The 12,628-nt window shown below is 29.0% G+C and overlaps 1 protein-coding gene across 1 annotated transcript in view; it reads right to left on the reverse strand.

The window, feature by feature from the left end:
- The window catches only part of LOC145254756 (iron-sulfur cluster transfer protein NUBPL-like), a 55,561-nt gene that overhangs the window by 11,122 nt on the left and 31,811 nt on the right, over nt 1-12,628 (reverse strand). Inside the window, exons 6-7 of the mRNA XM_080113506.1 lie at nt 8,131-8,221; nt 4,621-4,714 (exon numbers count right to left, since the gene is read on the reverse strand). Coding sequence (XP_079969632.1) covers nt 4,621-4,714; nt 8,131-8,221 — 185 coding nt within the window. The remainder of the gene's footprint in view (nt 1-4,620; nt 4,715-8,130; nt 8,222-12,628) is intronic.

The following is a 12,628-nucleotide window of genomic DNA, read 5'->3' on the forward strand; positions in this document are numbered from 1 at the left end:
AATCATTTTTTTTAAATATATTTATTTATCTAACATATAAATATATATTTATCTAACATATAAAAAAATAAAAAGATGCAAGACATTAATCATTTTTTTAAATATATTTATTTATCTAACATATAAATATATATTTATCTAACATATAAATATATATTTATCTAACATATAAAATTAAGTTTTTGAATCTTTAAGATAATTTGGACTATTGGACTATTCGGACTACTGTTCTCGTCTTGAGTAGGATTTCCACATGTCTGAATACCCTATATACCAAATTTCAAGCCTCTAGATCAAAAATTTGTTGAGTATATAGGTTGGGAAGTGTCCTCACACACACACACACACACACACACGTTCTTACTTTTATACATACATAGATTTCGTAATTTTTGAGATGAGGATTGATAATTCATATTATTTGGATTCTTTAGACTATTATTCTCATCATGAGTATCATTTTCACATTTTTTTTTCTATTGAACTCGAGAATTTGCATGGAATTACAAACGGAACTCTTTATTTACTTCACACAGATAGTATGCTCCCAATCTGTGTGCTATGACTGGATAGAATCCTAAGTAATGTGAAATTGTATTTTTCGGTCATCCACAATAAGAATTGAACTTTCAACCGACAGAAGAATTTACAATTGATTTTTCTAAGTACTCTACCACTGTAAGATGAGAACAGTAGTCGCAAGAATCAAAATAATCCAAATAACTAAGCCTCATCTCAAAAATTCTGAAATTCATCTTGAGTGTTATTCACACAACATTTTGATCGATGTAACCTCCAACCTTTTTCATGTGTATCTCAGAACCTGGCAAACTTGGGACTCATGGCATAATGGATAAAGAAAGTACTAGGTGAAATTCTGCTGTGACACTTGAAAGTTTAATCCTCCTCAATGCAAGCAATACAAATAAATACAATTGTGAATTACTTAAGATTTTTACTCGATCATGGCTGATGGGACAAGAGCATGCCACCCCCATGGATTAAATAAAGAGTTTTGTTTGAAAATTTCGTGCAGATTCCCAAGATTCGACAAGATAAACCTAAAGAAGGTCTGAGTTTATATTGTCTGAAACGTTGTGCAAATTACAATCAAGATGAGAAAAATAATCTGAATAATCTAGAGTTTTTAGTTCAGAGTGAGATAGAATCCAAAATGAAAGATCCATATTTGATTCTAGCTAGCTTTTTTCTTTTGTGGAACATTATTAATTACTTAAAGGTCCAAAAGTAACCAACAATAAGTGTTAGATGGATAGATATTGAGATCCAGAAAACAGGAATTCTTCCTCCTTTGTCAGAAACATTGCTCATGGAATGTGAGAACTAAAGGACAAAATACAGAAAGGAAGATTTACAAGGCTGCCAAGTACTGAGTTCATATCCACCATTTATGCTCAGCACATCAGCAGAAAAAGTTTGCTACCTCCAGCGTGTTGTCATCTATTACCATCTCAATAGGGCATGCCTATTCCAGGCATCTTCTACACTTGTAGTGTAGAAGATATTTCACACTACATATATGTAACAATATGTATATTAATCTATATATCTATATAGTGAAATTATGTGCATGTATATGTGACAGTACACATTCCAACTCAACAAATTTTCGATCTACAAACTTGAAATTTGGTATATAGGGTATTCAGACGTGGAAAACCTTTTAATTCGTTTTCATCTGGCAAAAAGAGCTGCTAAGGGGTCAAAATTGAAAAATCGTGGGGCTTGTCGGATTTATATCTATTTGTCGACTGTTTCACGGGTACGCACGCGTGAATCGTTCAGATGACAGATTTTTTATCTTAAGAATAAGTAAACTTGAAAACACTTTTTAAAGATTGTGCCTAATGGTTATCGTGATTGACTCACTATCTTTTAGTTTTGGTTTCAATCTCAGCTTGAGTATTTATTTTCTTTTTACTTAGAAGAAGTGAACTGTTTAGAAAAAACATAATACTCGTATGTACATGTCTTAGTTTCTGCATTAATTAAAATATAATATTTACGCACATTTTACGACCATGCAATAGCAGGCTGCCTGCTAGTACATTATATATTATATATATAATATTAATATATATATTATATATATATAATATTAATATATATATTATATATATAATATTAATATTATATATATATAATATTAATATATATATTATATATATATAATATTAATATTATATATATATAATATTAATATTATATTATATATATATAATATTAATATTATATATATATAATATTAATATTATATATATATAATATTAATATATATATTATATATATATAATATTAATATTATATATATATAATATTAATATTATATATATATAATATTAATATTATATATATATAATATTAATATATATATTATATATATATAATATTAATATTATATATATATTAATATTAATATTATATATATATATAATATATATATTAATATTAATATATATATTATATATATATAATATTAATATATATATTATATATATATAATATTAATATTATATATATATAATATTAATATATATATTATATATATAATATTAATATTATATATATATAATATTAATATTATATATATATAATATTAATATTATATATATATATTATATATATATAATATTAATATTAATATATATATAATATTAATATATATATATAATATATATATTAATATTATATATATATAATATTAATATTAATATTATATATATATATAATATTAATATATATATTATATATATATAATATTAATATTAATATATATATAATATTAATATATATATATATAATATATATATTAATATTATATATATATAATATTAATATTAATATATATATAATATTAATATATATATAATATTAATATATATATATAATATTAATATATATATAATATTAATATATATATAATATTAATATATATATAATATTAATATATATATAATATTAATATTATATATATATAATATTAATATTATATATATATAATATTAATATTATATATATATAATATTAATATTATATATATATAATATTAATATTATATATATATAATATTAATATAGATATTATATATATAATATTAATATTATATATATATATAATATTAATATATATATTATATATATATAATATAAATATTATATATATATAATATTAATATTATATATATATAATATTAATATATATATTATATATATATAATATTAATATTATATATATATAATATTAATAATATATATATATAATATTAATATATATATTATATATATATAATATTAATATTATATATATATTAATATTAATATTATATATATATAATATATATATTAATATTAATATATATATTATATATATATAATATTAATATATATATTATATATATATAATATTAATATTATATATATATAATATTAATATATATATTATATATATAATATTAATATTATATATAATATATATATAATATTAATATTATATATATATAATATTAATATTATATATATATATTATATATATATAATATTAATATTAATATATATATAATATTAATATATATATAATATATATATTAATATTATATATATATAATATTAATATTAATATTATATATATATAATATTAATGTATATATTATATATATAATATTAATATTAATATATATATAATATTAATATATATATATATAATATATATATTAATATTATATATATATAATATTAATATTAATATATATATAATATTAATATATATATAATATTAATATATATATAATATTAATATTAATATATATATAATATTAATATTAATATATATATAATATTAATATTATATATATATAATATTAATATTATATATATATATAATATATATATATATAATATTAATATTAATATATATATAATATTAATATATATATTAAGAATTAGCCTGCTGACTTAGAATGGATGCTTTATTCAAATTGATTGAATATGGTTAAATTTTTGCTCAATTTCATATCAAATACTAATCCCTATTAATCCTTAACTCTGCATTGAACAGATACCATAATACTTAGTTTGCTGCACCTTATCATAACAAAGGTCCATGCAAACTTTCAGTAAAATTATCACAGCAGCTTTCAAAAAAAAAAAAAAGTGGTATGGAAAAGACCAAGGCTATTGATAGAATGATAACAATAAGCAGGAAGAGGGTTTCACAACTTTGCAGTCCTTGGAAAGAAGTTACTGGAATAGAAAACTGTCTTATTAATGAGGTATTAAAACAGCGAATTAGTGAAGACCACTAAATCAACAAGTCAAACGAGCTGGAACAAAGGAAGCAGGTTATAGATCAGACAATTCTGAGGAACACTAGCCATAATCGTATTTGTAGAAAAGACTGAGACTAGCAACATCATGTCTATGAGAGAGAGGTTGCAGTGAAGAAGAACGTTCCTATTCTTCCTTCCATGATAGAGTTGGTGTCTCTGAAAAATAGTTTTTACTTTGTAAAAATACATATAAAAATGTGTAGACTCATGAGAAATAGAATATAGGATTTGCTTTCCCTCCTCCAAGGAAAAAAAAGAAAACAAAAGATACTTACCTGATATAGGTACATTTTGTGAAAGAGAGAGTTGAATGTCACCAGTTCCAGGAGGTAAATCTACAACCAAATAGTCTGTATTTTGCCATTCTACCTTTAAGAAAAAAAAAAAAAAAAAAAAAAGAGGAAAATAAAAATAAAAAGCAAATTAACATTACTAGCGAGGGGGTGGGGTCGCCCGACTTTGCCCGGGCATAAAATACGCTTAAATATGATATGTCCAAATTTCGTATATATTATTACTAGCGGAGGTACCTGGCGTTGCCCGAGTGTTTGTTTCCGGGACAGGGGGGGGGGGGGAGTTTTAAAAAATGTTATGGTAGGTAAGTAGGAAGGATCAAACCCGGAGTCATGAGTAAAAGTAGGAAAATAAAGTGTGAAAAAAAACAAAAAAAAACATCTGCAACATTAACAGTTCGGCCACCAAGAAAAGTCCATTCCAGTTGTTTAGGAAAAAAAAAAAAACGACTACGGTAGGTCGGCGCGAACGTGAAAATATAATGTGAATTGTCCAGCACGCTAACCACTACGCCACAGAGCACTGCAGCTTAGTTTAGTGATTTTAAATAACTTCACATGAAAGAACTACGAAGCCAAACCGGTGTTCTCTTCTCAACTGTTCCTTGTGAACGATCCCCAAACGGTGTTAAGTGGTGGCAGGGGGAGGAGGAATTTATTAGAGAGAAAATATTTTACCACTTCCATTGATCTTAACCGATTTTGGCCGTGACTTCTCAGCAGAAAAAGTATAGAAATCTAAGATTATCGAGGAATTTGAGAAATAATAAGCCTATAACACACCTCAGATATTGTTCTGCCGTTTGTGCATATTATATTTGCATGAAATATCTTGATTTTTAATCCTATTAATGTCAAAATCAGACGGGAAAAAATGAGTTCATTTTATTTATATAGAGATAAAAGTAAAAAAAAAAAAAGTATTTAGGTGCCATCGGCTAGAATCGAAACCGAAAGTGTAGCATTCAAAGCTGGTGACGTTACCATTGTACCAATATGCCAACGCATATAAAGCAATAAAAAATTAAAAATAAACTAAGATGGATGTACAAAATGTTTAACGAGTTTTTCAATTTTGACCCATTTTTGCCCCCCTAAAACAATTTTAACCAATTAAAGACCTATAAAATAACGGTCCGTAAAAAAATCCAATCATTTGAAGCCCCTAGCGCCATTTTGCGATTTTTAGTTTTGGAGGAGAGAGCGTGAAAATATGGAGACAGACAAATAGGCATTTATGTATGAGATTTCTGCTTTTATCTATGAAAGGTAACTGGTCTTTGGCATGATGGAGTGCACAAAGCGAGAAATAGAAGAATGACTAACAGACAACAACATATCAAACTATGAGCAAAAATACAACAAATCCCTCAACATAAGTGCAACCTTCAACAAATTTGTTATTAAATAATCAAGTGTTAACTATTCTACACTTGCCCTGATGGATTGGTAACTATACTGCACTTTAACCCCTCCTCTCCTCGGGTTAAATTTGACACACTGTTGTCAAAACTCACTACTCCAAATTCAAAACACCGCCGTCAAAAACTCGCTATTCCAAAACTTAACACTCTGCTGTCAAAACTATCATTGAAAGTTTTCAACAACTCTTGGAAAGAAGTTGATAAATAAACATGAATTTTATTCTTTCTTCAGAGTAATTACACAGTGCCTACTGCATAATTACTCTGAAGAAAGAATAAAACTATTATGTATTATTTTATTGATCTTAAAAGGAACTTATAGGACAGTGATACTTAATGACGTAAGCTCATTCTTTAACAATTCCTCCATTAGAATAATCTTTCCTTGTTGGAATAATTATTGTTGGAAAGAATGACATTTTCTTAGTGTAAGAAAACATGCTGCAAGGATCAAAAGAAGGAAATCGCAAATATTAATCTGTCAGATACATTGATATTTAGGTACAACATGCAAAAATCCGACATGATAACTTATATTAGAAACAACTGTCCCAACTGCATTTTCTTCTGAGCTGACACTGCTTATTCATGTAAACATACGGCTCAGATATTTCTAAATCTGCTTGATGCATCTTGACATCCAACTTGATGGTCCAAAGCTCCCATGCCAACTCCTGATTGAAATTTCTCCCTTTTAAGGAGTTAGGGTTAGCAAAAATTACTTGCTTGATCTTTGTTCACTCTCTGTCTAGAATACACTCTGTTTGTAGCTGTTTATAGGCAGCATGAACTGGAAAAAATACATTGGAGGACATTGCCAAGATTGCTGCAAACAAAATGGGCTCCCTCTACTGTGCTAGAAAGTTACTCAACCTGAGAGTATCCTGTACCTATACAAGGCCACCATTCACCCATGCATGGAGTATTGTTGCCACATCTGAGCTGATGCATCCACAACTAGTCTCTTCCTCTTAGTACCCCAAAGTTTCAAGTCTAATAGGTCCGACACTATCAACTAAGCTCCAACCCCTGTCCCATCACCACACTGTTGCATCCCTGTGTTTTACAAGTACTTTAATGAAATGTGTTTTGATGAACTCATTGCATTTGTACCCTCCCCTCAACGTACATACTTCTGACAAACTCGTCTAGCAGCAAAATCTCACTTCTTAATTTTAGAGGTTTCTAGATGCTGGAAAGCATTTTATTTTAATAGTTTCTTCCCTGGAACTGATAAATTTTAGAATTCCCTCCTCTCTGACTGTACTAACATGCAGGAATTTAAATGTAATGTGAACAGACCTCTTGCCCATTTCCTTATATAGCTCCCTGTGGACACGGTCCCAAATAGTAGTCCTTTACATTCACGTGGCAATATACCTGTGTTTCGAGTGAACGAGAATAAAAAAGTTTACATGTAAACAATACAATTTTAATTAATAGAGCTAACTGATATAATCACTACTAATACACTAATATCATAAATCATGGTTATTAAAAGATTAAATGTTAAAATAACCAGTTTAAAATTTAAGCAGGAAATAATAATTCAGACAATAGATCTGTTAACAATATTGAATACTAGCTGACCTATGTCCCAGCATTGCCCTGAGAAAGTAGATTACATAAAAAATTTCATGTCCAACCAAAATTCTATGAGTAGAGTTTCTTTCCAAGAACTGTCTGTGGAACACAATACCATTTGTCTGCTTCCCAGCTGAGTATAACAGTTATCTTTAAACATAATGTGAATAAATTTCTAATGAGTTGTCTATTTAGATACTCTAGCCTTACCCAAGTTCCACCATGACTGATCTTTTCTTATCATCTATCTAACACTTAACCTTTATCCTTGAGTAGCCTCTGGGCCTTGATAAGTGGTGACCGTCCAAGTAAAAAAAAAAATTAAAAAATTACTTTATAGCAAATAAGAGAAGCATCACCTGTAAAAAGTCGAGGACATATTCATCAGAAAATAAATATCAATAAGGAAATAGTCTGAAATCAAAAATACAAATGGCATTTTTTTTTTTGGGGGGGGGGGGGTATACAAAAGACAATTACTCACTTGTTTTATAAGTTTATCAATTGCGGATATAACCATTGGACCACGCCAGACAATCGGAGACTTTTCATCAACCAGGAAACCAATAGACATGCTAAAAACGAAACCAATATTAAATAAAGTCACTGAAAATTCTATTGCAAAAAATCTTGCAAAACAATAAAATATATAAAAGTTGACTGAATGACTTTGCAATCTAAATAAAGAGCAAGAAGTGGTGGGGAGGATGGAAAGATGCAAATTACTTAGAACCTCTATCCAGTCATGGTTGACAGAATGAGAGCATGCTACTTCCGTGAAGTAAATAAAGGGTTCCATGAAATTCCCTAGTTCGATAGAAACATACTCAAGTTCAGCAAGATACCTCTAGAGAAGGTCGAAGGTTACATTGACTGAAACGTTGTGAGAATGACACTCAAGATGAGAACAATAGTCGGAAGAATCGAAATAATATGAATGACCAATCCTCATCTCAAAAATTCAGAAACAAAGTTTTCTTAGTCTTGCAGAATGTAGTGCAAATATGGTTTCTGGTGTCAAGGAATGTGGTTTAGAACCACTATCATGCTTCATAGATACATTGCAACTCTCAATAAATTGCTCATTATTTTCCCCAACAAGCTGTTAAGATAATCATTACAACTAACAGAAATATAGTCTCTCACTTTAATCACTCTCCATTAGCAATTCGTGTCGGAATTTATCTTGCTTCCAGATAAATTTGACGCTAAAGTAACTAAGCTGAAAATAAAAAAGCATGACACAAAAGAGGGGGAGGGGGTAAAGGATGAAATATAAAGGTCTTGATTTGAAACGAAGAAGAAACTTTATTTACAACTAGCGGGGGTACCCGGCGTTGCCCGAGTGTTTGTTTCCGGGACGGGGGGGGGGAGTTTTAAAAAATGTTATGGTAGGTAAGTAGGAAGGATCAAACCCGGAGTCATGAGTAAAAGTAGGAAAATAAAGTGTGAAAAAAACAAAAAAAACATCTGCAACGTTAACAGTTCGGCCACCAAGAAAAGTCCATTCCAATTGTTTAGGAAAAAAAAAAAAAAAAAAAAACGACTACGGTAGGTCGGCGCGAACGTGAAAATCTAATGTGAATTGTCCAGCACGCTAACCACTACGCCACAGAGCACTGCAGCTTAGTTTAGTGATTTTAAATAACTTCACATGAAAGAACTACGAAGCCAAACCGGTGTTCTCTTCTCAACTGTTCCTTGTGAACGATCCCCAAACGGTGTTAAGTGGTGGCAGGGGGAGGAGGAATTTATTAGAGAGAAAATATTTTACCACTTCCATTGATCTTAACCGATTTTGAGAAGTCACTTCTCAGCAGAAAAGGTATAGAAATCTAAGATTATCGAGGAATTTGAGAAATAATAAGCCTATAACACACCTCAGATATTGTTCTGCCGTTTGTGCATATTATATTTGCATGAAATATCTTGATTTTTAATCCTATTAATGTCAAAATCCGACGGGAAAAAATGAGTTCATTTTATTTATATAGAGATGATAAGTTGCAAATTTTTTCCTTTGCGGGCATTAAACTTATGAAACGCCAAGGTAACATATTATGAAAAAAATAACACTGGTTCTTATAAAGATGTGTGTATCCATTAATGAATACAATAATGAAATACAAAATAGTATCTCCTAATCACACTTGCATATGAAATTAATTTTAGGAGCGTACTCACAATTGAAAGCCAATCAAGCACATGTCTTTTTCTTTTTTTTTGTTTAAAGTCCTTTTAGAATTTTCTTTCCTTCCATGTTGCGTGCAAACCGTAGACACACAGATGAATTTCAGAAGCAAGACCTTGTCGCTTGTCCGGATAGGAGATTCCAAAATTCCTTGTCACGTAAAAAGGTATTTTCTTTAAAACAATTTCACTCCCTCTAAAATACGCGCAAAACCGTAGTCACGTAGTTAATTTTCAGAAGTCTGTCTCGTAACAACCGGGTATTAATTTCTTGCCAGGTTTTCTTCTTGAAGGAGGCTCATCAAAATTCCATTTTCAGCGCCGGGCAATGAACCACGTTCACTCTTCATGTCAGCAGAATTTCAAAAGAGGAAGAAACTCGCGCTGGGCTCGTGACGTCATTACAGAGCTAGCATTTCTCTTTTCTCCAAATTAAAGGGAGTTTCGTACAAACCCAAAATATACAAAACTAAAAATCATAAAGGATACAAAATACAAAAAATCATTTATAAGAACCAGATAAAAAATAATAAATGTAAACAGGGAGGAATGCACCATTATTGGTACAAAAAAAAATTTCAACATTCGCAAATTAACTAAAATACATGATCAGCTTGATTTGGGAAAACAAACTCATTCAAGTTATGATCATACGTTGGAATTCAACATATTATATGATGAAAAGGAATTTAGAACAATGAAAAACTCTTGTAATGTATGCTGTTGATAAGATTTCTTCCTTAACAACTTACCAATGCAGACTTGTTCAAAAAATTGTCCATTTACTGAGTTCATTTGAAGAAATCACCAAAGAACAAGTAACAGAACTTCAGCCATATCAATGATAATAACTACAGATTTACCTCTGAGATCATTTCTGTCAAAAGCTGTCCAATCTACTTCTGATATTTCTGACTTTAGTCGACTCCTTCTTACCACTGTTAAACAATTCAGGTTATCAATGGAAACAAGATTTTCATACCATCTAAATAATAATAATGTCTACATTCTTAGATTCAAGATTCAAATTTAAATTTTAAAAAATGACATGGAAAACACCATTAAGAATTGGATTTTACATCTTCAACTTTTTTCTGATAATAAAACAGAATCAGCAGGAGACACTTCTTCAAACTCTGTTGAGGATGAAGAAGATCAAAGTGAAAGTAAAACTGTATCTCTTTCAAGCACGTTTGATAAATTAGCTTCGAATAAGCCTACAGTAACAAATTCAAACTTAGAGCAGGTAAAAGCTAAGTTAAACCTGGGGACTGCAAATGCAACAGAAATATAATAACAATCTAAACTCCAACAGAATAAACCCCTTATTCATAATCGCATAAAAGAACTTGATTATTATATAGCTTTACAGCAACTCGTGAGAGGTGATGATCCATTTCAGTGGTGGAAGAAGACACAGGAGAGCTTCAAAATATTTCAGCGTACCATCTTCATCTGTGGAGAGTGGGAGGTTCTTGAACATGTGGTAATGTGAATGAACCTATGAGGAACAGCTGTGTCCTCAGAATGGAGAAAATCTAATGTTTCTGCATTCACCTTTAAATACTGAGGTGTCTATGAGAGCAGAGGAAGCAATTAGCAAGAATAGAAGAGGAAGTAGAACAGCAGCAGCAGCAGGTGCAGAGCAGAAATAATCACTGCAGCATGTTCTAGTGAGAAATTTCAGCTGATAGTTATTCACTTAAGAATTGGAATTTGTATTTTCTAATTTCATTTACTAAGGAAAAAAAGAAAGGGAAAAAGCCATAATAGCAGCCAGACACTAAAAAAATACCAAGTTAAATTGGAAGTTTCAATATTAATATGTCAAAGCTATCTGATAAGTTACTTGGCATTGATGAGATGGTTTAAATGAAATAGGAAAATGAAAACAAAATTAATTGACAGATTAATCGGTAAAGTGACGAATAAGGCCAATTATCAATAAATTGGTAAAATGTTGAATATAATGCTGTTTACCGATTAATTGGTAAAGTGATGAATAAAAGCCGATTACTGATTAATTGGTTAAATGACAAATAAGGCCTTATTACTGATTAATTGGTTAACTTATCAGTTAACCAATAAGGCCGTTTACTAATTAGTAAAGTGATGAATAAAGCTGATTACCAATTAATTGGTAAAGTGACAAATAATGCCTTTTACCGATTAATTTGTTAACTGATGAATGAGGCCGTTTACTAATTAATTAGTTAGTGACGAATAATGCCGCTTACCGATTAATTAGTAAAGTGATGAATAAGGTCGTTTACCGATTAATTGGATTAAAGAAAAATAAGACCGATTACCTATTAATTGGTACATGGCTTATAAGGCCGATTACTGATTAATTGGTAAAGTGATGAATAAGGTCAATTAACAATTAATTGGTAAAGTGATGAATAAGGTCAATTGACAATTAATTGGTAAAGTGATGAATAAGGCCAATTACCGATTAATTGGTAAAGTGACGAATAAGGCCGTTTACTAATTAATTAGAAAAGTGATAAATAAGGCCATTTACCAATTAATTGGTTTAGTGATGAATAAGGCTGTTTACTAATTGGTTAAGTGACGAATGAGGCCATTTACCGCTTGATTGTAAAGTTACGAATAAGGCCATAACCGATTAAATAGTAGAGTAATAAATAAGGCCAATTACCGATTAATTGATAAAGTGATAAATAAGGCCAATTACCAATTAATTGTTACAGTGACGAATAAGACCGATTACCGATTAATTGGTCAAGTGATAAATAAGGCCGTTAACCAATTAATTTGTAAAGTGACGA

The sequence above is a fragment of the Euprymna scolopes genome, chromosome 30, assembly GCF_053919585.1.
Source record: "Euprymna scolopes isolate OS-2025 chromosome 30, ASM5391958v1, whole genome shotgun sequence".
Taxonomy (NCBI): domain Eukaryota; kingdom Metazoa; phylum Mollusca; class Cephalopoda; order Sepiida; family Sepiolidae; genus Euprymna; species Euprymna scolopes.